At 44.5% G+C, this 27,668-nt stretch overlaps 1 protein-coding gene across 1 annotated transcript in view; it reads left to right on the top strand.

Annotated features, from left to right (window-relative positions):
- Positions 1-26,274, top strand: part of LOC122921453 (vomeronasal type-2 receptor 26-like) — a 72,623-nt gene extending 46,349 nt beyond the window's left edge. Inside the window, exon 5 of the mRNA XM_044271466.1 lies at positions 25,379-26,274. Within this exon, the coding sequence (XP_044127401.1) occupies positions 25,379-26,274 (896 nt within the window). The remainder of the gene's footprint in view (positions 1-25,378) is intronic.
- Positions 26,275-27,668: the final 1,394 nt, after the last annotated feature.

Genomic DNA, 27,668 nt, shown 5'->3' with positions numbered 1-27,668 from the left:
TTTGCTCATATTTCAAAGAAATGAGAGAAGTAGAATTTTTCCCCAAAAATTTCAGGTATTTATATATGGAAAATATATGCAGTTTCCTCTGTCCTTGATTAAACCCCAAAAGCAATTATAGAGGGCTAAGTGATTGTAATGGTACCTTTTTTAGTGAAAGTTAACATGCCTGTCAACAGAATAACATTAAAATCACAATACACTGCAATATAGAAGTCAAAGCAGTCAAGAGGTCATAGATTAAATTCACCTAGTATGGCTAACAAAAGAAGTTAAAATAATAACTATATATTTTCTAAATATAAAAAATATTAAAAATGAAAAGCAAAATTCCCCTTTAGTATTTATAAATAAACTAACAGAAGGACCCGTCTTCTCACGGGTATATTTGCACTATTTCATTTAATGTTTGTGTGTCGTTAAAAGATATCGACAGTATCCCCATAACAGTGACCTCCACATCACCCGGCCCCCTTAATAGTGAACTCCACAGCCCCCCACCCCTTAACACTGACTCCACCACAGTGCCCCACCTCCTTAAAATGTGTCCTCCACAGTGTCTCACCCCCTTAACCGTGACTTCCACAGTGCCCTGTCCCCTTAAAAGTAACCTACACAGCACTCGCCCCTTTAACAGTGACTTCAACAGTACCCCATGACCTTAACAGTGACCTTCACAGTGGCCCATCTGGTTAACAGTGACTCCCTTAACAGTGACCTCCATAGCGACCATCCCTTTAACAGTGACTTCCAACGTGCCCCACTGCCTTAACATTGACTTCCACAGCGGCCAGCCCCCTTAAAAAGGACCTTTCACCACTCTTGACATGCCTGTTTTAATAGCTTCATGCATTCCCCATGCAATACCAATTCTGGAACATCTATTCTTAAGGCTCTATGTTGTGCTATTCCTTTATTATTTCTACTAGAAGTTATGAATGAATTGCTATTAGCCTTCAGTAAGGGTACAGAGGGGAGGTAACCAGTTGGGGGGGTGTACCTGCATCCATAACAACCTGTTCTACAAAAGGATCACGTTACTTTTCCGGCATGGTGAACACCATAAAAAAAAGAAAAACTATGATGGAATAGAAATTTTGCCCACCTCACTTCCCAAAGAATGGTATAAAGAAATTGATCAAAAAGTTGTGAGTATACACCAAAATAGTACCAATCAAACGGTCACCTCATCCTGCAAAACATCAGCCCCTACGAGACAATTGCCCAAAAAATTGGCTTTCAGAAAAATGTAGACACAAAAACTTTTTTTTTTAAAAGCTTTTATTCTGTAAAAACTAAATAAATAAAAAGAAATAGACATATTATGTATCGTTGTGTCCATAACGACCTACTCTATAAAAATATCATCCAATCTACCCCCTAAGGTAAATGCTGTAAAAAAAATTACAATAAAAATCACAAAAAGTTTAATATCAAGCAATCAAGAAGTCCAATATAGACCAAAATAGTACTAAAAAATTTTACTTCATCCCGCAAAAAATGAGCCTCTACATGAGACAATTGCACAAAAAATAAAAAAATATGGCTTTCAGAAAATGAAGACAAACAAACATGAGTTTTTTTAAATGCTTTATTATGTAAACTGAAACAAAAATAAATAAATAAAAGTAAACATATTTGGTATCATCACTTCCGTAACAACCTGCTCTATAAAAATACCCTTGCTGTGTTACAGGAAAAATAAAAATGTATTAAAATGGAAAATCTGCCTAAAATGTCAAATTTAGAAATGTCATCTCCATTTTCCTTTAATTCTTGTGAAACATCTAAAGTGTTAACAAAGTTTGTAAAATCCATTTTGAATACTGTAACTTGAGGAGTGTAGTTTCTAAAATTAGGTCATTTATTGGTGGTTTACTATGTAGGCCCCACAAAGTGACTTCATAACTGAACTGGTCCTTAAAAAAGTGGGTTTTGGAAATTTTCTTAAAAATTCTAAGCCTCCTAATGTCTTAAAAAATAAAACTACATCTACGAAATAATGTCAACATAAAGTGAACACATGGGATATGTTAAGTAATAACTATTTTGTGAAGTATCACTAGCTGCCTTAGAATTTTTAAAATTACAAATTTTTTGAGAATTAGGATTTTTTCTTTTTATAAATAAAGGTGATGTATATCGACTCAAATTTACCACTATCATGAAGTTCAATGTGTCACAATAAAACAATCTCAGAATGGCTTGGATAAGTAAAAGCGTTCCAAAGTTATTACCACATAAATTGACACATGTCAGATTTCCAAAATATGGTTTGGTCCTTAACCGCTTGCCGCCACGCTAACGCCGAAAGGCGTCATCGCGGCGGCTCTCCCAGGTCACACTAACGCCAATAGGCGTCATCTCGCGAGACGCGAGATTTCCTGTGAACGCGCGCACACAGGTGCGTGCGCTCACAGGAACGGAAGGTAAGCGAGTGGATCTCCAGCATGCCAGCGGCGATCGTTCGCTGGCAGGCTGGAGATCCGAATTTTTTAACCCCTAACAGGTATATTAGACGCTGTTTTCATAACAGCGTCTAATATACCTCCTACCTGGTCCTCTGGTGGTCCCTTTTGTTAGGATCGACCACCAGAGGACTCAGGTAGGTCAGTACAGTCGCACCAAACACCACACTACACTACACCCCCCCCCCCCCGTCACTTATTAACCCCTTATAAACCCCTGATCACCCATGATCACCCCATATAAACTCCCTGATCACCCCCCTGTCATTGATCACCCCCCTGTCAGGCTCCGTTCAGACGTCCGTATGATTTTTACGGATACATGGATCGGATCCGCAAAAAGCATACGGACGTCTGAATGGAGCCTTACAGGGGGGTGATCAATGACAGGCGGGTGATCACCCATATACACTCCCTGATCACCCCCTGTCATTGATCACCCCCCTGTCATTGATCACTCCCCTGTAAGGCTCCATTCAGACGTCCGCATGATTTTTACGGATCCATGGATACATGGATCGGATCCACAAAACACATGCGGACGTCTGAATGGAGCCTTACAGGGGGTGATCAATGACAGGCGGGTGATCACCCATATACACTCCCTGATCACCCCCCTGTCATTGATAACCCCCCTGTAAGGCTCCATTCAGACGTCCGCATGCGTTTTGTGGATCCTATCCATGGATCCGTAAAAAATCATGCGGATGTCTGAATGGAGCCTTACAGGGGGGGTGATCAGTGACAGGGGGGTGATCACCCTGATTACCCTGATCACCCCGTCATTGATAACCCCCCTGTAAGGCTCCATTCAGACGTCAGCATGCGTTTTGTGGATCCGATCCATGTATCCATGGATCCGTAAAAAATCATGCGGATGTCTGAATGGAGCCTTACAGGGGGGGTGATCAGTGACAGGGGGGTGATTACCCTGATCACCCCCTGTCATTGATAACCCCCCTGTAAGGCTCCATTCAGACGTCCGCATGCGTTTTGTGGATCCGATCCATGTATCCATGGATCCGTAAAAAATCATGCGGATGTCTGAATGGAGCCTTACAGGGGGGGTGATCAGTGACAGGGGGGTGATCACCCTGATTACCCTGATTACCCCCTGTCATTGATAACCCCCCTGTAAGGCTCCATTCAGACGTCCGCATGCGTTTTGTGGATCCGATCCATGTATCCATGGATCCGTAAAAAATCATGCGGATGTCTGAATGGAGCCTTACAGGGGGGGTGATCAGTGACAGGGGGGTGATCACCCTGATTACCCTGATCACCCCCTGTCATTGATAACCACCCTGTAAGGCTCCATTCAGACGTCCGCATGCGTTTTGTGGATCCGATACATGTATCCTTGGATCCGTAAAAAATCATGCGGATGTCTGAATGGAGCCTTACAGGGGGGGTGATCAGTGACAGGGGGGTGATCACCCTGATTACCCTGATCACCCCCTGTCATTGATAACCCCCCTGTAAGGCTCCATTCAGACGTCCGCATGCGTTTTGTGGATCCGATCCATGTATCCACGGATCCGTAAAAAATCATGCGGATGTCTGAATGGAGCCTTACAGGGGGGGTGATCAGTGACAGGGGGGTGATCACCCTGATTACCCTGATCACCCCCTGTCATTGATAACCCCCCTGTAAGGCTCCATTCAGACGTCCGCATGCGTTTTGTGGATCCGATCCATGTATCCATGGATCCGTAAAAAATCATGCGGATGTCTGAATGGAGCCTTACAGGGGGGGTGATCAGTGACAGGGGGGTGATCACCCTGATTACCCTGATCACCCCCTGTCATTGATAACCCCCCTGTAAGGCTCCATTCAGACGTCCGCATGCGTTTTGTGGATCCGATCCATGTATCCATGGATCCGTAAAAAATCATGCGGATGTCTGAATGGAGCCTTACAGGGGGGGTGATCAGTGACAGGGGGGTGATCACCCTGATTACCCTGATCACCCCCTGTCATTGATAACCCCCCTGTAAGGCTCCATTCAGACGTCCGCATGCGTTTTGTGGATCCGATACATGTATCCATGGATCCGTAAAAAATCATGCGGATGTCTGAATGGAGCCTTACAGGGGGGGTGATCAGTGACAGGGGGGTGATCACCCTGATTACCCTGATCACCCCCTGTCATTGATAACCCCCCTGTAAGGCTCCATTCAGACGTCCGCATGCGTTCTGTGGATCCGATACATGTATCCATGGATCCGTAAAAAATCATGCGGATGTCTGAATGGAGCCTTACAGGGGGGGTGATCAATGACAGGGGGGTGATCAGGGAGTCTATATGGGTGATCACCCCCCTGTCATTGATCACCCCCCCCCCCCCCTGGTAAGGCTCCATTCAGACATTTTTTTGGGCACAAGTTAGCGGAAATTTTTTGTTTGTTTTTGTTTTTGTTTTTTCTTACTAAGTCTCATATTCCACTAACTTGTGTCAAAAAATAAAATCTCACATGGACGCACCATACCCCTCACGGAATCCAAATGCGTAAACATTTTTAGACATTTATATTCCAGACTTCTTCTCACGCTTTAGGGCCCCTAAAAAGCCAGGGCAGTATAAATACCCCACATGTGACCCCATTTCGGAAAGAAGACACCCCAAGGTATTCCGTGAGGGGCATATTGAGTCCATGAAAGATTGAAATTTTTGTCCTAAGTTAGCGGAAAGTGAGACTTTGTGAGAAAAAAACAAAAAAAAATCAATATCCGCTAACTTATGCAAAAAAATAAAAAATTCTAGGAACTCGCCATGCCCCTCATTGAATACCTTGGGGTGTCTTCTTTCCAAAGTGGGGTCACATGTGGGGTATTTATACTGCCCTGGCTTTTTAGGGGCCCGAAAGTGTGAGAAGAAGTCTGGGATCCAAATGTCTAAAAATGCCCTCCTAAAAGGAATTTGGGCCCCTTTGCGCATCTAGGCTGCAAAAAAGTGTCACACATGTGGTATCGCCGTACTCAGGAGAAGTTGGGGAATGTGTTTTGGGGTGTCATTTTACATATACCCATGCTGGGTGAGAAAAATATCTTGGTCAAATGCCAACTTTGTATAAAAAAATGGGAAAAGTTGTCTTTTGCCAAGATATTTCTCTCACCCAGCATGGGTATATGTAAAATGACACCCCAAAACACATTGCCCAACTTCTCCTGAGTACGGCGATACCAGATGTGTGACACTTTTTTGCAGCCAAGGTGGGCAAAGGGGCACATATTCCAAAGTGCACCTTTCGGATTTCGCAGGCCATTTTTTACACATTTTGATTGCAAGGTACTTCTTACACATTTGGGCCCCTAAATTGCCAGGGCAGTATAACTACGCCACAAGTGACCCCATTTTGGAAAGAAGACACCCCAAGGTATTCCGTGAGGGCACGGCGAGTTCCTAGAATTTTTTATTTTTTGTCACAAGTTAGCGGAAAATGATGATTTTTCTTTTTTTTTCTTTTTTCCTTACGAAGTCTCATATTCCACTAACTTGCGACAAAAAATAAAAAATTCTAGGAACTCGCCATGCCCCTCACGGAATACCTTGGGGTGTCTTCTTTTCAAAATGGGGTCACTTGTGGCGTAGTTATACTGCCCTGGCAATTTAGGGGCCCAAATGTGTGAGAAGAACTTTGCAATCAAAATGTGTAAAAAATGCCCTGCAAAATCCGAAAGGTGCACTTTGGAATATGTGCCCCTTTGCCCACCTTGGCAGCAAAAAAGTGTGACACATCTGGTATCGCCGTACTCAGGAGAAGTTGGGGAATGTGTTTTGGGGTGTCATTTTACATATACCCATGCTGGGTGAGAAAAATATCTTGGTCAAATGCCAACTTTGTATAAAAAAATGGGAAAAGTTGTCTTTTGCCAAGATATTTCTCTCACCCAGCATGGGTATATGTAAAATGACACCCCAAAACACATTCCCCAACTTCTCCTGAGTACGGCGATACCAGATGTGTGACACTTTTTTGATGCCAAGGTGGGCAAAGGGGCACATATTCCAAAGTGCACCTTTCGGATTTCACCGGTCATTTTTTTACAGATTTTGATTGCAAAGTACTTCTCACACATTTGGGCCCCTAAATTGCCAGGGCAGTATAACTACGCCACAAGTGACCCCATTTTGGAAAGAAGACACCCCAAGGTATTCCGTGAGGGGCATGGCGAGTTCCTAGAATTTTTTATTTTTTGTCGCAAGTTAGTGGAATATGAGACTTTGTAAGAAAAAAATAAAAATAAAAAATCATCATCATTTTCCGCTAACTTGTGACAAAAAATAAAAAGTTCTATGAACTCACTATGCCCATAAGCGAATACCTTAGGGTGTCTACTTTCCGAAATGGGGTCATTTGTGGGGGTTTTCTACTGTTTGGGCATTGTAGAACCTCAGGAATCATGACAGGTGCTCAGAAAGTCAGAGCTGTTTCAAAAAGCGGAAATTCACATTTTTGTACCATAGTTTGTAAATGCTATAACTTTTACCCAAACCATTTTTTTTTTGCCCAAACATTTTTTTTTTATCAAAGACATGTAGAACAATAAATTTGGCGAAAAATGTATATATGGATGTCGTTTTTTTTGCAAAATTTTACAGCTGAAAGTGAAAAATTTCATTTTTTTGCAAAAAAATCGTTAAATTTCGATTAATAACAAAAAAAGTTAAAATGTCAGCGGCAATGAAATACCACCAAATGAAAGCTCTATTAGTGAGAAGAAAAGGAGGTAAAATTCATTTGGGTGGTAAGTTGCATGACCGAGCAATAAACCGCTAAAGTTGTGGAGTGCCGATTTGTAAAAAAGGGCCTGGTCACTAGGGGGGTATAAACCTGTGGTCCTTAAGTGGTTAAGGTGAAAAATGTCAATGTCCTTAAAGGGGTTCTCCAGCAATTAATAAAATGAAAATACTTAAATATTACTTTATCATAAATAGATTCCCAAATACCTTTCTTTTGTTATTATGGCTCTTTTTGTCTAGAGAGTACTCATTAGGAGAAATAAAATGGACGCCGTCCTATTAGTACACACAAAACCTGTCCTGATCACACAGCAGGACAAGTTACTTCACAACACTAAGGATTATAATTAGAGTTGAGCGAACACCTGGATGTTCGGGTTCGAGAAGTTCGGCCGAACATCCCGGAAATGTTCGGGTTCGGGATCCGAACCCGATCCGAACTTCGTCCCGAACCCGAACCCCATTGAAGTCAATGGGGACCCGAACTTTTCGGCACTAAAAAGGCTGTAAAACAGCCCAGGAAAGAGCTAGAGGGCTGCAAAAGGCAGCAACATGTAGGTAAATCCCCTGCAAACAAATGTGGATAGGGAAATGATATAAAATAAAAATTAAATAAATAAAAATTAACCAAAATCAATTGGAGAGAGGTTCCATAGCAGAGAATCTGGCTTCCCGTCACCCACCACTGGAACAGTCCATTCTCAGATATTTAGGCCCCGGCACCCAGGCAGAGGAGAGAGGTCCCGTAACAGAGAATCTGGCTTCATGTCAGCAGAGAATTAGTCTGCATGTCATAGCAGAGAATGAGGCTTCACGTCAGCCACCACTGCAACAGTCCATTGGCATATATTTAGGCCCAGCACCCAGGCAGAGGAGGGAGGTCCCGTAACAGAGAATCTGGCTTCATGTCAGCAGAGAATTAGTCTGCATGTCATAGCAGAGAATGAGGCTTCACGTCAGCCACCACTGCAACAGTCCATTGGCATATATTTAGGCCCAGCACCCAGGCAGAGGAGGGAGGTCCCGTAACAGAGAATCTGTCTTCATGTCAGCAGAGAATTAGTCTGCATGTCATAGCAGAGAATGAGGCTTCACGTCAGCCACCACTGCAACAGTCCATTGGCATATATTTAGGCCCAGCACACACACAGGCAGAGGAGAGAGGTCCCGTAACAGAGAATCTGGCTTCATGTCAGCAGAGAATCAGTCTGCATGTCATAGCAGAGAATGAGGCTTCACGTCAGCCACCACTGCAACAGTCCATTGGCATATATTTAGGCCCAGCACCCAGGCAGAGGAGGGAGGTCCCGTAACAGAGAATCTGGCTTCATGTCAGCAGAGAATCAGTCTGCATGTCATAGCAGAGAATGAGGCTTCACGTCAGCCACCACTGCAACAGTCCATTGGCATATATTTAGGCCTAGCACACAGGCAGAGCAGAGAGGTCCCGTAACAGACAATCTGGCTTCATGTCAGCAGAGAATCAGTCTGCATGTCATAGCAGAGAATCAGGCTTCACGTCAGCCACCACTGCAACAGTCCATTGTCATAAATTTAGGCCCAGCACCCAGGCAGAGGAGAGAGGTCCCGTAACAGACAATCTGGCTTCATGTCAGCAGAGAATTAGTCTGCATGTCATAGCAGAGAATCAGGCTTCATGTCAGCCACCACTGCAACAGTCCATTGGCATATATTTAGGCCTAGCACACAGGCAGAGGAGAGGTTCATTCAACTTTGGGTAGCCTCGCAATATAATGGTAAAATGAAAATAAAAATAGGATTGAATGAGGAAGTGCCCTGGAGTCCAATAATATATGGTTATGGGGAGGTAGTTAATGTCTAATCTGGACAAGGGACGGACAGGTCCTGTGGGATCCATGCCTGGTTCATTTTTATGAACGTCAGCTTGTCCACATTGGCTGTAGACAGGCGGCTGCGTTTGTCTGTAATGACGCCCCCTGCCGTGCTGAATACACGTTCAGACAAAACGCTGGCTGCCGGGCAGGCCAGCACCTCCAAGGCATAAAAGGCTAGCTCTGGCCACGTGGACAATTTAGCGACCCAGAAGTTGAATGGGGCCGAACCATCAGTCAGTACGTGGAGGGGTGTGCACACGTACTGTTCCACCATGTTAGTGAAATGTTGCCTCCTGCTAACACGTTGCGTATCAGGTGGTGGTGCAGTTAGCTGTGGCGTGTTGACAAAAGTTTTCCACATCTCTGCCATGCTAACCCTGCCCTCAGAGGAGCTGGCCGTGACACAGCTGCCTTGGCGACCTCTTGCTCCTCCTCTGCCTTGGCCTTGGGCTTCCACTTGTTCCCCTGTGACATTTGGGAATGCTCTCAGTAGCGCGTCTACCAACGTGCGCTTGTACTCGCGCATCTTCCTATCACGCTCCAGTGCAGGAAGTAAGGTGGGCACATTGTCTTTGTAGCGTGGATCCAGCAGGGTGGCAACCCAGTAGTCCGCACAGGTTAAAATGTGGGCAACTCTGCTGTCGTTGCGCAGGCACTGCAGCATGTAGTCGCTCATGTGTGCCAGGCTGCCCAGGGATAAGGACAAGCTGTCCTCTGTGGGAGGCGTATCGTCATCGTCCTGCCTTTCCCCCCAGCCACGCACCAGTGATGGACCCGAGCTGCGTTGGGTGCCACCCCGCTGTAACCATGCTTCATCCTCATCCTCCTCCACCTCCTCCTCATCCTCATCCTCCTCGTCCTCCAGTAGTGGGCCCTGGCTGGCCACATTTGTACCTGGCCTCTGCTGTTGCCAAAAACCTCCCTCTGAGTCACTTCGAAGAGACTGGCCTGAAAGTGCTAAAAATGACCCCTCTTCCTCCTCCTCCTCCTGGGCCACCTCCTCTTCCATCATCGCCCTAAGTGTTTTCTCAAGGAGACATAGAAGTGGTATTGTAACGCTGATAACGGTGTCATCGCCACTGGCCATGTTGGTGGAGTACTCGAAACAGCGCAACAGGGCACACAGGTCTCGCATGGAGGCCCAGTCATTGGTGGTGAAGTGGTGCTGTTCTGTAGTGCGACTGACCCGTGCGTGCTGCAGCTGAAACTCCACTATGGCCTGCTGCTGCTCGCACAGTCTGTCCAGCATGTGCAAGGTGGAGTTCCACCTGGTGGGCACGTCGCATATGAGGCGGTGAGCGGGAAGGCCGAAGTTACGCTGTAGCGCAGACAGGCGAGCAGCAGCAGGATGTGAACGCCGGAAGCGCGAACAGACGGCCCGCACTTTATGCAGCAGCTCTGACATGTCGGGGTAGTTGTGAATGAACTTCTGCACCACCAAATTCAGCACATGCGCCAAGCAAGGGATGTGCGTCAAATTGGCTAGTCCCAGAGCTGCAACGAGATTTCGCCCATTATCACACACCACCAGGCCGGGCTTGAGGCTCACCGGCAGCAACCACTCGTCGGTCTGTTGTTCTATACCCCGCCACAACTCCTGTGCGGTGTGGGGCCTGTCCCCCAAACATATGAGTTTCAGAATGGCCTGCTGACGTTTACCCCGGGCTGTGCTGAAGTTGGTGGTGAAGGTGTGTGGCTGACTGGATGAGCAGGTGGAAGAAGAGGAGGAGGAAGCCGAGAAGGAGGAGGTGGCAACAGGAGGCAAAGAATGTTGCCCTGCGATCCTTGGCGGCGGAAGGACGTGCGCCAAACAGCTCTCCGCCTGGGGCCCAGCTGCCACTACATTTACCCAGTGTGCAGTTAGGGAGATATAGCGTCCCTGGCCGTGCTTACTGGTCCACGTATCTGTGGTTAGGTGGACCTTGCCACAGATGGCGTTGCGCAGTGCACACTTGATTTTATCGGATACTTGGTTGTGCAGGGAAGGCACGGCTCTCTTGGAGAAGTAGTGCCGGCTGGGAACAACATACTGTGGGACAGCAAGCGACATGAGCTGTTTGAAGCTGTCTGTGTCCACCAGCCTAAATGACAGCATTTCATAGGCCAGTAGTTTAGAAATGCTGGCATTCAGGGCCAGGGATCGAGGGTGGCTAGGTGGGAATTTACGCTTTCTATCAAATGTTTGTGAGATGGAGAGCTGAACGCTGGCGTGTGACATGGTTGAGACGCTTGGTGACGGAGGTGGTGGTGGTGGTGTTGGTGGTACATCCCCTGTTTGCTGGGCGGCAGGTGCCAACGTTCCTCCAGAGGCGGAGGAAGAGGCCGAGGCGGCAGCAGCAGAATAGGCCGAGGCGGCAGCAGCAGAAGAGGTAGCAGGGGGAGCCTGAGTGACTTCCTTGGTTTTAAGGTGTTTACTCCACTGCAGTTCATGCTTTGCATGCAGGTGCCTGGTCATGCAGGTTGTGCTCAGGTTCAGAACGTTAATGCCTCGCTTCAGGCTCTGATGGCAAAAGCGTGCAAACCACTCGGGTCTTGTCGTCAGCACATTGTTTGAAGAAGTGCCATGCCAGGGAACTCCTTGAAGCTGCCTTTGGGGTGCTCGGTCCCAGATGGCGGCGGTCAGTAGCAGGCGGAGTCTCTTGGCGGCGGGTGTTCTGCTTTTGCCCACTGCTCCCTCTTTTGCTACGCTGTTGGCTCGGTCTCACCACTGCCTCTTCCTCCGAACTGTGAAAGTCAGTGGCACGACCTTCATTCCATGTGGGGTCTAGGACCTCATCGTCCCCTGCATCGTCTTCCACCCAGTCTTGATCCCTGACCTCCTGTTCAGTCTGCACACTGCAGAAAGACGCAGCAGTTGGCACCTGTGTTTCGTCATCATCAGAGACATGCTGAGGTGGTATTCCCATGTCCTCATCATCAGGAAACATAAGTGGTTGTGCGTCAGTGCATTCTATGTCTTTCACCGCTGGGGAAGGGCTAGGTGGATGCCCTTGGGAAACCCTGCCAGCGGAGTCTTCAAACAGCATAAGAGACTGCTGCATAACTTGAGGCTGAGACAGTTTCCCTGGTATGCATGGGGGTGATGTGACAGACTGATGGGGTTGGTTTTCAGGCGCCATCTGTGCGCTTTCTGCAGAAGACTGGGTGGGAGATAATGTGAACGTGCTGGATCCACTGTCGGCCACCCAATTGACTAATGCCTGTACCTGCTCAGGCCTTACCATCCTTAGAACGGCATTGGGCCCCACCATATATCGCTGTAAATTCTGGCGGCTACTGGGACCTGAGGTAGTTGGTACACTAGGACGTGTGGATGTGGCAGAACGGCCACGTCCTCTCCCAGCACCAGAGGGTCCACTAACACCACCACGACCATGTCCACGTCCGCGTCCCTTACTAGATGTTTTTCTCATTGTTATGGTTCACCACAACAACAAATATATTATTTGGCCCAATGTATTGTATTCAAATTCAGCGGGATATAAATTTGAGGCCTAGTATTTAGGCGCTGGGTGACCGGTATGGATTTAGTGACAGAATTAGACTTGGAAATGCACAGAAGCGTGTGTGTGAAGTTATTCTGAATGACCCTATGTGCACCTTGAATATTATATACCCTTTTAGGGATAGATTTCAAATAGCTCTGATATAGCAGAAACCACTAAATTATGAAATTGCTAAATTGGGAATTGTATTTCAACCCAGAACAAGAAATGTGCTTGAACGGACACTAAATAACTCGCCCAGCTACAGCACTAAGGACAGATTTAGCTGGATATAAATTTGAGGCCTAGTATTTAGGCGCTGGGTGACAGGTATGGGTTTAGTGACAGAATTAGACTTGGAAATACACAGTAGCGGGTGTGTGTGAAGTTATTCTGAATGACCCAATGTGCACCTTGAATATTATATACCCTTTTAGGGATAGATTTCAAATAGCTCTGATATAGCAGAAACCACTAAATTATGAAATTGCTAAATTGGGAATTGTATTTCAACCCAGAACAAGAAATGTGCTTGAACGGACACTAAATAACTCGCCCAGCTACAGCACTAAGGACAGATTTAGCTGGATATGAATTTGAGGCCTAGTATTTAGGCGCTGGGTGACAGGTATGGGTTTAGTGACAGAATTAGACTTGGAAATGCACAGTAGCGGGTGTGTGAAGTTATTCTGAATGTCCCTATGTGCACCTTCAATATGATCTACCCTTTTAGGGATAGATTTCAAATAGCTCTGATATAGCAGAAACCACTAAATTATGAAATTGCTAAATTGGGAATTGTATTTCAACCCAGAACAAAAAATGTGCTTTGACGGACACTAAATAACTTTCCCAGCCACAACAGGACAGCGTTAGGCCTCTTTCACACGACCGTTTTTTTTTTCCGTTTTGCGGGCCGTTTTTTGCGGTCCGTATACGGTCCGTATACGGAACCATTCATTTCAATGGTTCCGCAAAAAAAACGGAATGTACTCCGTGTGCATTCCGTTTCCGTATTTCCGTTTTTCCGTTCCGTTTAAAGATAGAACATGTCCTATATTTGGCCGCAAATCACGTTCCGTGGCTCCATTAAAGTCTATGGGTCCGCAAAAAAACGGAATGCATACGGAAATGCATCCGTATGTCTTCCGTATCCGTTCCGTTTTTTGCGGAACCATCTATTGAAAATGTTATGCCCAGCCCAATTTTTAATATGAAATTACTGTATACTGTATTTGCCATACGGAAAAACGGAACGGAACAACGGAACGGAAACGGAACCACAACGGAAGCAAAAAACGGAACAACGGATCCGTGAAAAACGGACCGCAAAACACTGAAATGGACATACTGTCGTGTGAAAGAGGCCTTAACGAGAGATTTAGCAGGATATAAATTTGAGGCCTAGTATTTAGGCGCTGGGTGACAGGTATGGGTTTAGTGACAGAATTAGACTTGGAAATACACAGTAGCGGGTGTGTGTGAAGTTATTCTGAATGACCCAATGTGCACCTTGAATATTATATACCCTTTTAGGGATAGATTTCAAATAGCTCTGATATAGCAGAAACCACTAAATTATGAAATTGCTAAATTGGGAATTGTATTTCAACCCAGAACAAAAAATGTGCTTTGACGGACACTAAATAACTTTCCCAGCCACAACAGGACAGCGTTAACGAGAGATTTAGCAGGATATAAATTTGAGGCCTAGTATTTAGGCGCTGGGTGACAGGTATGGGTTTAGTGACAGAATTAGACTTGGAAATACACAGTAGCGGGTGTGTGTGAAGTTATTCTGAATGACACAATGTGCACCTTGAATATTATATACCCTTTTAGGGATAGATTTCAAATAGCTCTGATATAGCAGAAACCACTAAATTATGAAATTGCTAAATTGGGAATTGTATTTCAACCCAGAACAAAAAATGTGCTTTGACGGACACTAAATAACTTTCCCAGCCACAACAGGACAGCGTTAACGAGAGATTTAGCAGGATATAAATTTGAGGCCTAGTATTTAGGCGCTGGGTGACAGGTATGGGTTTAGTGACAGAATTAGACTTAGAAATACACAGTAGCGGGTGTGTGTGAAGTTATTCTGAATGACCCAATGTGCACCTTGAATATTATATACCCTTTTAGGGATAGATTTCAAATAGCTCTGATATAGCAGAAACCACTAAATTATGAAATTGCTAAATTGGGAATTGTATTTCAACCCAGAACAAGAAATGTGCTTGAACGGACACTAAATAACTCGCCCAGCTACAGCACTAAGGACAGATTTAGCTGGATATAAATTTGAGGCCTAGTATTTAGGCGCTGGGTGACAGGTATGGGTTTAGTGACAGAATTAGACTTAGAAATACACAGTAGCGGGTGTGTGTGAAGTTATTCTGAATGACCCAATGTGCACCTTGAATATTATATACCCTTTTAGGGATAGATTTCAAATAGCTCTGATATAGCAGAAACCACTAAATTATGAAATTGCTAAATTGGGAATTGTATTTCAACCCAGAACAAAAAATGTGCTTTGACGGACACTAAATAACTTTCCCAGCCACAACAGGACAGCGTTAACGAGAGATTTAGCAGGATATAAATTTGAGGCCTAGTATTTAGGCGCTGGGTGACAGGTATGGGTTTAGTGACAGAATTAGACTTGGAAATACACAGTAGCGGGTGTGTGTGAAGTTATTCTGAATGACACAATGTGCACCTTGAATATTATATACCCTTTTAGGGATAGATTTCAAATAGCTCTGATATAGCAGAAACCACTAAATTATGAAATTGCTAAATTGGGAATTGTATTTCAACCCAGAACAAGAAATGTGCTTGAACGGACACTAAATAACTCGCCCAGCTACAGCACTAAGGACAGATTTAGCTGGATATAAATTTGAGGCCTAGTATTTAGGCGCTGGGTGACAGGTATGGGTTTAGTGACAGAATTAGACTTGGAAATGCACAGTAGCGGGTGTGTGAAGTTATTCTGAATGTCCCTATGTGCACCTTCAATATGATCTACCCTTTTAGGGATAGATTTCAAATAGCTCTGATATAGCAGAAACCACTAAATTATGAAATTGCTAAATTGGGAATTGTATTTCAACCCAGAACAAGAAATGTGCTTGAACGGACACTAAATAACTCGCCCAGCTACAGCACTAACGACAGATTTAGCTGGATATGAATTTGAGGCCTAGTATTTAGGCGCTGGGTGACAGGTATGGGTTTAGTGACAGAATTAGACTTGGAAATGCACAGTAGCGGGTGTGTGAAGTTATTCTGAATGACCCTATGTGCACCTTGAATATTATATACCCTTTTAGGGATAGATTTCAAATAGCTCTGATACAGCAGAAACCACTAAATTTTTAAATTGCTAAATTGGGAATTGTATTTCAACCCAGAACAAAAAATGTGCTTTGACGGACACTAAATAACTTTCCCAGCCACAACAGGACAGCGGTAACGAGAGATTTAGCGGGATATAAATTTGAGGCCTAGTATTTAGGCGCTGGGTGACCGGTATGGATTTAGTGACAGAATTAGACTGGGATATGGCCAAAAAATAACCACACTATTGCTGGTTAAATGCACTTGGTGATGGGCGCAGCTTGCCCCTGATGTAGTATATGGCCAAAAAATGAACAGACTATTGCTGGTTAAATGCACTTGGTGTCACAGCTTGACCAACCACACTACTGAGGGTTAAATGCACTTGGTGACGGGCGCAGCTTGCCCCTGATGTAGTATATGGCCAAAAAATGAACAGACTATTGCTGGTTAAATGCACTTGGTGACGGGCGCAGCTTGCCCCTGATTTAGTATATGGCCAAAAAATGAACAGACTATTGCTGGTTAAATGCACTTGGTGTGATAGCTTGACCAACCACACTACTGAGGGTTAAATGCACTTGGTGACGGGCGCAGCTTGCCCCTGATGTAGTATATGGCCAAAAAATAAACAGACTATTGCTGGTTAAATGCACTTGGTGTGACAGCTTCACCCTGATGTAGGCTTTAGCCAAAAAACAAACGCACCATTGAGGGTTAAATGCACTTGGTGACAGGCGCAGCTTGCCCCTGATGTAGTATATGGCCAAAAAATAAACAGACTATTGCTGGTTAAATGCACTTGGTGTGACAGCTTCACCCAGATGTAGGCTTTAGCCAAAAAACAACCACACCATTGAGGGTTAAATGCACTTGGTCGCAGCTTGTGCTGGCGCACCACAAGACACAAAATGGCCGCCGATCACCCCAGAAAAATGTGACTGACAAACGGTCTGGGCAGCCTAAAAACAGTGAGCAATTGAGGATCAGCAGCTCAATGATCCACAGCTGCAGATCGATCAGTTAATCAAGTCCTTTGGAGGAGTTAATCTGCCTAATCTCGCCCTACTGTCGCAGCCGCAACCTCTCCCTACGCTAATCAGAGCAGAGTGACGGGCGGCGCTATGTGACTCCAGCTTAAATAGAGGCTGGGTCACATGGTGCTCTGGCCAATCACAGCCATGCCAATAGTAGGCATGGCTGTGATGGCCTCTTGGGGCAAGTAGTATGACGCTTGTTGATTGGCTGCTTTGCAGCCTTTCAAAAAGCGCCAAGAAAGCGTCACAAAAGCGCGAAGAAAGCGACGAACACCGAACCCGAACCCGGACTTTTACGAAAATGTCCGGGTTCGGGTCCGTGTCACGGACACCCCAAAATTCGGTACGAACCCGAACTATACAGTTCGAGTTCGCTCATCCCTAATTATAATCATTAATACAGTTTAAAATGATCTTCAGCTGAATCTCTGTGGGAATGGGGACATAGGGAGATATGAAATGCAGAGAGGATGGACAGGACAGACTGTGGTAATTGAGACTGCATACCACAGCTGCTGCTCATTAGCCACATCCCCACCTCCTCTCTGTACTTTATGTCTCTTCATGAACTCCATTCCTAAAGAGATTAACTTGAAGATCTTATTATCTGTATTCAGGATCATAATCCCTGACAATTAGACCAGAGAGGAGCCTGAGGCAGCTCTTTAGCTCAGTGTTATGAAGTACTGTAACTTGTCCTCCAGTGTGATTAGGACAGGTTCTATGTGTACTAATAGGACGGTGGCCATTTTATTTCTCCTAATGATTGCTCCCTAGACAAAACGAGCCATTATAACTAATGAAAAGTATTTGGGAATCTATTTATAATAAAGTAATATATAAGTATTTTCATTTTCTTCATTCCCGGAGAACCCTTTTAAGGGGTTAAACCACACTGGAAATGGATAAAAAAGTTGATCTTATCTGCTTCTCATTCCTTCTGGTACAGCCTACCCATGAACCCTATATTAGTAAAAATGGCGAAGTGCCTAAAATAGTGGGGCACTGGTGTGGCAATATGCTTCTCGCAAGGTTTTATTATACTCACAAAATTTATATTAAAAAGTGCATATCATAAAACCACCATGTGGAAAACGGTCCAACTCGAGTTTCACAGTGCATCTTCTTCCAGGGCAGAATGAAGAAACTACATTGTGAAACTCGAGTTGGGCCATTTGCCACATGGTTTTATGATATGCTGTTTTTAGCTTTACTTTTATGAGTATAATAAAAGTGTGTGAGAAGCCTTTTGCTACTGCGGTGCTTTACTATTTCGGTGCCTCATAATTTTTCAAAATATATGGATAGTGGAGCAGCTTTACCAGAAGGAAGAAGAAGCAAATGAGATCAACCATGATTGGACTTAGCAATGGAGAGCCTTCTTCAATTTGAGAGCATACCAATGGAGGTTACTTCAATCTGCAAGTGAGACGTATTTTATCAATTTCCAATGTGGTTCATATACACTTTTGTGGCTATTTTCTCTTTTTTCCATGTCAGTGTTACCCAGTGTTTTACCATTCAGTATGTACGGGTGACTTGCATTATTCCTTCCCATGTGCATAACCTTACATTTGTCAGTGTTAAACCTCATCTGCCACTTTTCTGCCCAAGCCTCCAGTCTATCCAGACCCATCTGTAGCAGTATACTGTCCTCTTTTAGTTTAACTACTTAAAGGGGTATTCCGGTTGTTTGAGGGTAGGGGATAACTATTAGATCAGTGGGGGTCCTACCGCTGGGACCCCCACCGACCACAAGAATAGGGTCCTTGTACCTCCTGCAGCTCTCCTAACTTAAACGGAGCGGCCGATCGTGACGGCTACATAAATTTCTATGGCAATTCGGTAGATAGCCAAGCGCTCTAATTAGTCTAGTTCTCCAGAACTCCCATAGAAATGAATGGAGCTGCGGCACGCATGTGCGACCAGGCTCTCCATTCATTACAGGGGGGCTGCAGTAGATGCAGGCGGTTCCAAATTGGCAGAAGGCAGGGCCAAAACAAGTAGGCGGGGACATCAATATCATATTGCGGCACAAAATACCGCCCCACTGAGCAAAATAACTCAGTGCAACACAATAAACTGCTCCAGCAGCATCAAAAACCACAATGCAGCACAAAATACTTTCTCAGAAGCTGCTTCTCTGTGGTGGCAAGCGCACGGCCAGGTGGACACCCGAATGCTGCAAGCTGCGTTCGAGTGTCCGCCTGCTGAGCGGAACGGAGGTCAAACGGTGCCATACTGATGCATTCTGAGCGGATCCGCATCCACTCAGAATGCATTGGGGCCGTACGGATCCGTTCGGGGCCGCTTGTGAGAGCCTTCAAACGTAACTCACAAGCCGAACCCCGAACGCAAGTGTGAAAGTAGCCTCAAATTGATGGTAGAAGATGAATGATAGCTTCACACTGTGTGTACCTTAGCACATAAATGTAATTGTTGAACCAGTGATATTAAGTGGGTTTTCCAGAATTTTAATATTTATGACCTATCTTAAGGATAGGTTATTAATATCAGATTAGCGGGGGTCCAACACCAGGCATCGCGCCGATCAGCTGGTTGAAAAGAAGGCTGGGCTCTGTGCAAGCGCTGCCTTCCCTTCATTGTTTACCTGCTCGTCGTCAACAATGCAGCGGTGGGCAGGCGTTACTACAAGCCATCACATTCAATTCAATGCGATGGCTCCTTCTTATTCAAGTGTATAGGAAGGAGCAGTCCCATTGAAGTGAATGGGACGGCTTGTAATTACACCCACTTACTGCTGCGATGTCGACAGTGAGCAGGTAAACAATGAATGGAAGGCTGTGCTCACACAGAGCATGGCCTTCTTTTCAACCAGCTGCTCAGGATAGGTCATCAATATCAGATTGGCCGGGGTCCGACATCCGGCACCCCCACTGATCTGATATTGATGACCTATCCTGAAGATAGGTCATCAATTTTAAAATCCCGGAAAACCCGCTTAATATCACTGGTTCAACTATTACATTTCTGTACTAAGAAACACACAATCATTCATCTTCTACCATCAATATAACGATGCAGTGCTGGCGGGGAAATTAAACGCTGCGTTTAATATCACAGGTATAAACATGGCATTATTGCTGTGAAAGCTTGGGGCTATATAAACATTTTAAATTATTTTTTTTTCTTGCAGGGGGTTGGTTTTGTAATATCCAACTGCTAGTCTTAATTGAACACTTGAATAGGAAGGAGCCATCCCATTGAATTTAATGTGATGGCTTGTACGTAGTTACGCCTGCCCACCGCTTCAATGTTGACGATGAGCAGGTAAACAATAATGGGAAGGCAGCGCTTGCAAAAAGCCCGGCCTTCTTTTCAACCAGGTGATCGGTGGGATGCCTGGTGTCGGACCCCCACTAATCTGATATTGACGACCTATCCTGAAGATAGGTCATCGATATTAAAATCCCAGGAAACCCCTTTAAATGTATACATAGTTCAAAGGCATTTCACAGCACACACTGCATTATTCCAAATGTAAATTTTGAATTGCAGTGTGCAGTTTGTAGAAGGACATTCTGCCGTTGTCTTTAAATTACAGAAAACACATTTGCAATAATCTGTGTGTATCACACCCATAACTTTTCGCATCATAATAAAAGTTCTGGTAAATAAAAGAGTGCAAAATAAAAGAGCAATGTCTTATCCTCCCAGAGTCTGAATGTGGGTAGCAGCACCAGCCATCCGGCCAGTAGTTGTAGTGTTAGGCCACAGTTCTCCCTTCCAAAAGGTGCAATATTATTGAGGACAAATATGATGAGATTGTGGAATAATTGGCTCAGTCCTCCTAGCAGTTACAGCCAGATGATGTGGAGGTCACCTTTGTCTTGGAGCCAGGAGTCACAGCATTCCTCCTGCTCTTACCTCTTGCAACCACATAGAAGCTTCTCAGTTTCAGTTGCATATTATCTTTATTTACTGCCCCATTCTAGTTGGGCACCTTCTTTTTTTCTAAGAGGCAAAAAAAATAAAAAATGAAAAAGAGAGTCTCCCTGTTGATGACTTGTGTTAGAAAGTTAGCATTTGGACTGCTATTGAGGGGGTTCAGGGGGAGGTGTTACGACCAGAGGATGTGGATCCTCTGTGTCAGCTGATAGAGGACTGGGAATTAGCATAATATTGCTGACTCTCAGAGTCAGGACCCTGGTGTCTGCACCAGTTACCCAGAATGCAGCTACCTGCAGTGGTGTGAACAGAGTCCAACAAAGGCGGAGTAAAGGAACAGAAGGTCTTTGCTGGCAGACAGTATTCAAAAGTCACTTGACAGATACAGGCAAAACAAAGTTCAGAGCAATACAGCGTGCAGATATAAGCGGTCTCGTTGTCAGGCACTGCAGGGTCAGGAGGTGATGGGCAGGGCCGGACTGGCCTGCCGGGATACTGGGAAATTTCCCATTAGGCCAGCAGGCCTGAGTGCCACAAGGCCGCGGCCCTGGTGACAAGCGGGGGCCTCCGCCGGCAGGGTACAGCAGGAGATGAGCGCTTCCATTGTGGAAGCGCTCATCTCCATAGTCATCTGTATCACCGTCCTACGGCAGGGGAGGGAGAGGTGTGTCCCCTCCTGTTCCTTTGATAGGCTGCTGGCCTAGTGCTGGCAGCCTATCAGAGGCCAGTGCAGGCGGCGCGATGACGTCATTGCGCCGCCTGAGCCGTATAGCAAGGGACACAGGCCGGAAGAGGCCGGAAGAGGCCTGCATCGCATCACTGGAGGTAAGTATAAGTGTTTTTTTTTTTTATATAGGTACAATACTGGATCATGATGGGGGGACTACTGGAACATAAGGGGGGCTACTGGCACATAATGGGGGCTACTGACACGTGATGGGGCTGCTGGCATATGGGGGGCTATTGGAACATGATAGGGGGGCTACTGGCACATGATAAGGGGCGGCTAATGGCACATAAGGGAGCTACTGGAACATGATAAGGGGCGGCTACTGGCACATAAGGGGAGCTACTGGCACATGATGAGGGGGCTACTGACCCATGATAAGGGGGGGCTACTGGCACATGATAAGGGGGCTATTGGCACATGATAAGGGGGCTACTGGCACATGATAAGGGGCTGCTACTGGCACATGATAAGGGGAAGCTACTGGCACATAAGGGGGCTACTGGAACATGATAAGGGGGGCTACTGGCACATAAGGGGGGCTACTGGCACATTATGGGGGGCTACTGGAACATGATAAGGGGGATACTGGCACATAAGGATGACTACTGACACATAAGGGGGCTACTGGCACATAAGGGGGGCTACTGGCACATGATAAGGGGTGGCTACTGGCACATAAGGGGGGCTACTGGCACATAATAAGGGGGGCTACTGGCACATGATAGGGGGCACTCTGGCTACTGGCACATGATATGGGGGGGGCTCTGGCTGCTGAAACATGATGGTGGGGGGGCTCTTATTACTGGCACATGATTAGGAGGCATCTATGGGGCACATCTTACTGGCACATGATTGGGGGCATCTATGGGGGCACATCTTACTGGCACATGATTGGGGCATCGATTGGGGCATTTATTACTGGCAGATTATTGGGTGGCACTATAGAGGCATCTACTGAGCCTAAAAAAAGGGGTATTTTATATGGGCGGCTCTGTATAGGTGCATTTTATACTGGGACACAGTATGGTGGGTACTATGGGGAAGGGGGGGAGCACTATGGGGTCATCTACGCGGGCACTGAGAAGGGGTATTTTATATTGGCACATTATGGGAACATTAGCTCAACTGGGGGCATTACAAAGGGGTATGTTTGGCACATTATAAGGAGAATTATTACTACTGGGGGGCATTATGGTGGGCTTTATTACTCCCCCATGGTATGACCCCCTAGTAGCAGCACCAGCCTCTCCCTGCTCTGCTATTCCTCTGCCCCTTCTCCAAATCCTTATTATGAAATCTTTCTCATTAGGATAAAACACAACATCAGCTCCGCCGAGCCCCCGGCCAAAGTGTGGAAGTGGCGTCCGAGATCCCCAAGGGCCAAGCCAAGTAATTGTAAGTTTTCATGTGAAATATGTTTGTTTGTAGTTGATCTTTATTATCGATTTTACATTGCAGATTTTTAATTTTTTTTGCAGCATATGGGTAAGATTTTATAAATATTTTTATTATTTGGTCGAAAGGCTCATTGGGGGAGGGGGGTTGTAACAGGACTGCCGTAGAATATCTAAAATAACTGGTCAAGTAAAATGTTGCATGCAACAATCATTAAATAGGTGGCCAACAAAAAAGGGGCGGGTCAAAGGGCGTGGTAAAACACTGTCTGAGCATGCTGAGAGTTGTAGTTTTGCAACAGTTGGAGGCATCCTGGTTGGGAAAACACTGTGATAATATTAACAATGGTGGTTCTACAAAAGAGCTATCGTTGGGCAAAGTTCATATTCGTGTTTACACACGTGTTTTAAAATGAATGCTTTCCCCTTTTATAAACAAGTAAATAATGGGCAATGCTGTGGGGCTGGTGTGCAACTTTTTCCAGGGCTGGTTTTTATCCCCAGTCCGGCCCTGGCGATGGGCAGATGCGTAGTCAAACGAAGCAGAGGTCAGAATCCAGGAAATCCAATAAACAGACACAGTGGGACGCTTTAGCGGGAGTCAAGAGCTACAACAACCACGCTTGGGCACTTCATGATAAGTGAAGCTGCCTTAAATACAAATAGTCCCGCCTCCAGGTGGGGACGGTAATCAGGAACCAGCTGCCTACTCCTATAAGAAAGGGAGAGGTGCGTGCGCGCGTGCTAAAGCGCATCAGATGACACCGCATCAGATGGCAGTGAGGACGGATGCGGCGGCCTGCTTGCAGGCGCCTGCGTCTCCTACAAGGTAAGTGTTGAGCAAGGCATGGATCAATGAGGTTTTTCACACCCCTCTGTCTGCGGCCGATGAATAGATCTGTTGTTGCTGAGGTTACTGTTTGCCTGGGGTTGCTGAGGCTACTGTTGATGTAACCTGAAATAGTATAAAAAACTAAAAAATTCAAACTTACCTCCTCCATTTGCTTTCAACGGGCTGCCAGTCTCCATCTTGCTTGAAGATCTTGGCCGAAATTCCATGCGGCGCGAGATTACATCATCACGCCGGCCGGAAGTAATTCGTCCCGAAAAATTTTTTGGGGTGAAATTCGGCGAATCAGCCGAATCAAACTTTTAAGAAATTCGCTCATCTCTAATCAGGTTCTGTACCATATGGCTGCAGCCATCAGGCCACTGCTGTTGTCTGCCTTCCTACTATCATGTTCTCTAACAAATGGCTTCTGCTGTTGCCACCATGATGTCGCTATCGCCATGATGCCCCTGCCGATATCTGTCTGCCAACAATTATTTTATGTACTGTTTGGCTGCTGCCACCATTGTGCCAATGGCTCAGTCTGCCTGCCATCATGTTCTGTACCGTATGGCTGTCATTGCTGCTAATTGCCTGCTCATAACCCCCTATTGTTACTTCCATTATTTCTACTGTTATTATCATTACCACCATTACTACTACTAATAGACAATGTTCTGCTGCTACTCCCAATTAAAAAGGGAGATTTTTTCCAAGCTCATGTCAAACAAGTCATTCTTGTTTCCAAAAAATTAACACTTGTACATGTAGAAATATTGGCAGGCATTTTGTTGCATCAAGGCACAATTTTTGAACACTTGTGTAGAACACTCTTTCTTTTAACAATTAACTGTTGTACGTGCATAAATACAAGCAGACATTCTGCCTCCATTAAAGCATAATCTTTGGGTGCTTGTGCAGACCACTCCTTTTGAAGATAATGTATGTGTATATACAGGGGCAGACATCTGCTAGCTTTGAGGCATAATTTTTATATGCTTGCTGCTAACAAGCCACTGTGTTTTTCCTATAACACCACGTGTGTTTAAAACCAATCAGACCCATATAAGGAACAATATTTGGCCTTTTAATGTGAAAAATTATAACATATATGACAACGCAGTGTGTTATTAAAAAATCTGTTTGTCAACATTATCAAAAGACCATTTTGCCATAACTAGGAATGTCAGTGTCTCTTTGACATTGATTGTTATTGCTGTCATTCAGTTCAGGAGCTTAAAACTAAAATTTACAAAAAAAATTGAAAAAGAGATAACATTGTTTCATAACAAATCCTAGGAGACTAGAGGGTGCTAGATGTCAATTTTCAGGGAAATTGGAGAAGCTCCAATTCGAGATAAGTATATTCAGGTCCGAATTGAACGTATTGAAAAAATGTCTGAATCAGACACAAAGCAAATTTCAAGAAGTTCGCTCATATCTAATTTATATTTCACAGTATTTTGAAGCCCTCCTATTTTTTTCTTTTCTTCCTTTCAAGTTTTTTTAACTTTAATTTTAAAGCATTATAACTGTTGTATTGAATTTATGTTTAACATTTTCTATTTTTGTAGACAGTATATCATGCCAAAAGTGTCCAGAAGATCAATGGCCAAATGACATGAATCGATGTGTCCCGAAACCTATTGAATATGTATCCTATGATTATCATGACCCTATGGTGATTGCTGTCTCCATTATATCTGGCTTTTGTTTTCTTAAAACATCTATAATCTTGGGCATCTTCATTTTATTCCGAGACACTCCAGTAGTCAAAGCTAACAACCAAACCCTGAGCTTTATTCTCCTGGCTTCCATCATGATGAGTTTCCTCTGTGTATTTTTGTTCCTGGGTTATCCTACACATGTCACCTGTATGCTTCGTCAAACTTCATTTGGGATCATCTTTTCAGTAGCTATCTCTTCTATTCTGGCTAAAACCATCATGGTGTACATGGCCTTCAAAGCCACCAAACCTGGAAGTTCTTGGAAGAAATTTATCAGTGTAAAAATTACAAACTGTGTAGTCTTCTTCTGTTCATTTCTTCAAGTTTTACTTAGCATCATTTGGTTATCTACTTTGCCTCCATTCCCAGAAATGAACACTCACTTATATCAAGACAAGATTATATTTCAGTGTAATGAAGGGTCAGTGATGGCCTTCTTCATGATGCTGGGCTATATGGGACTACTTGCAGCTATTAGTTTCATAATTGCTTTCTTGGCCAGAAATTTACCAGAAAGATTTAATGAAGCCAAAAATATCACATTCAGCATGCTGGTTGTCTGCAGTGTCTGGGTGGCTTTTATTTCAGCCTACATGAGTGTTACTGGGAAAAACACTGTTTTTGTAGAGATATTTGCTGTAATATCATCAAGTGTTGGCATACTGTGCTGCATATTCTTCCCTAAATGTTATATTATACTGGTGAGACCAGATTTAAACTTAAAGCGTAGCTTAGGGACATAAATACAAGTTGAAGCATCTTAAAGTATTTAAACAGGGGAGCAGTTATAATTCTTAGAAACACATAATAAAATAGGAAGGGGCCTCCTTCACCTAGGGGTAATTAAAACAGAAGCATACATAGCAATAATTAAAGGTATTTATAGTATCACCACATACCAGAAAGTTCAAATTATAGCTATAAACCACTTGATTGTTATTCCCCACAAAAAGGTACATTGTTGTTGTACCTGATAGCACCCCCAACCTTTGGAACCATAAGTGCTATAGCTGCTACATCTATAGTTATATCCATGCTTTTAAAGCATTGGCTAGGTCTGAAATCTTATTTTCATATACTCTGTTATTGAGTCCTTAGTTAATAGAGGGAGGTCCTCTATTCAAGATTTCACCTTTCTTTGCCAGAGTGTAAAGCAGGTACAAAGAGCATCTCTCATTCTGGAGGACCTGTCTTGTCCTGTATTACACAAATAACTTATTCAATTGTAATGACCGTCATGTAATGCTCCGTATTTGCTGAGGTGGCACTGCAGTAAAACTGAATACTTGGTTCAAGATTCCCACATAGACAATGACTAGTGTTGAGAGAAGCGTTCTTCAGATCAAAAATCCGAAGTCGCTTCGTTCAAAACTTTGTTGGAATGTTTAGTCATTGTCTATTCCCACATAGACAATGACTAGTGTTGAGAGAAGCGTTCTTCAGATCATAGATCCGAAGTCGCTTCGTTCAAAACTTTGTTGGAATGCTGTACGAACAACGGTAAAAAAAACTTTGTACTTCTATTAGTCAACTTGAAAACCATTTTAAAACTAGGATCCAACGTCTGCTTCAGTACCAGAGCCAACATCGGTTTGCAATTTTAAAAGGGTTTTCAAGTTGAATAATCAAAGTCTGAAGTTCTTCACAGGAGACTTGTGGGACTTCGGACTTAACAAATTTCACCTCTGCGAAGACCATACATTTGAATGCTGTATGGAGACGGGTCTCCGTGCAGCATTTGAACAAAGTTTTGAAGGAAGCGACTTCCGATCTATGATCTGAAGAGTGCTTCTCTCAACACTGATAATGACTGACTTTTTTTTAGGTTCCCAGCAGGGGAAGACTTTTCAATGATGTTATTGTCAAGGGTCATTTCTAGCAAGTAAGGATTTTCCAAGAGGTGAACCCCTTTCAGCTAGTTACATCCTTTCAATATGTGACTAACTTTAGATGATGCATTTTGAATAACATTCAGGCTGAGTTCACATCACCGTTTAGCTTTCCGTTTTTCTGATCCGTCAGAAGAAGAGAGAGAGAAAAGACAATCCTGTAAAAAACGGATTCTGTTGCATCAGTTGTTATCCACTTATGCCATTTCTGTCTGAGATCCGTTTTTTAGACATTGAAAAAAGTCCTG

The sequence above is a fragment of the Bufo gargarizans genome, chromosome 1, assembly GCF_014858855.1.
Source record: "Bufo gargarizans isolate SCDJY-AF-19 chromosome 1, ASM1485885v1, whole genome shotgun sequence".
Taxonomy (NCBI): domain Eukaryota; kingdom Metazoa; phylum Chordata; class Amphibia; order Anura; family Bufonidae; genus Bufo; species Bufo gargarizans.
Note: the sequence above shows the minus strand (reverse complement) of the source record. Positions and strands in the feature narration are given on the sequence as shown.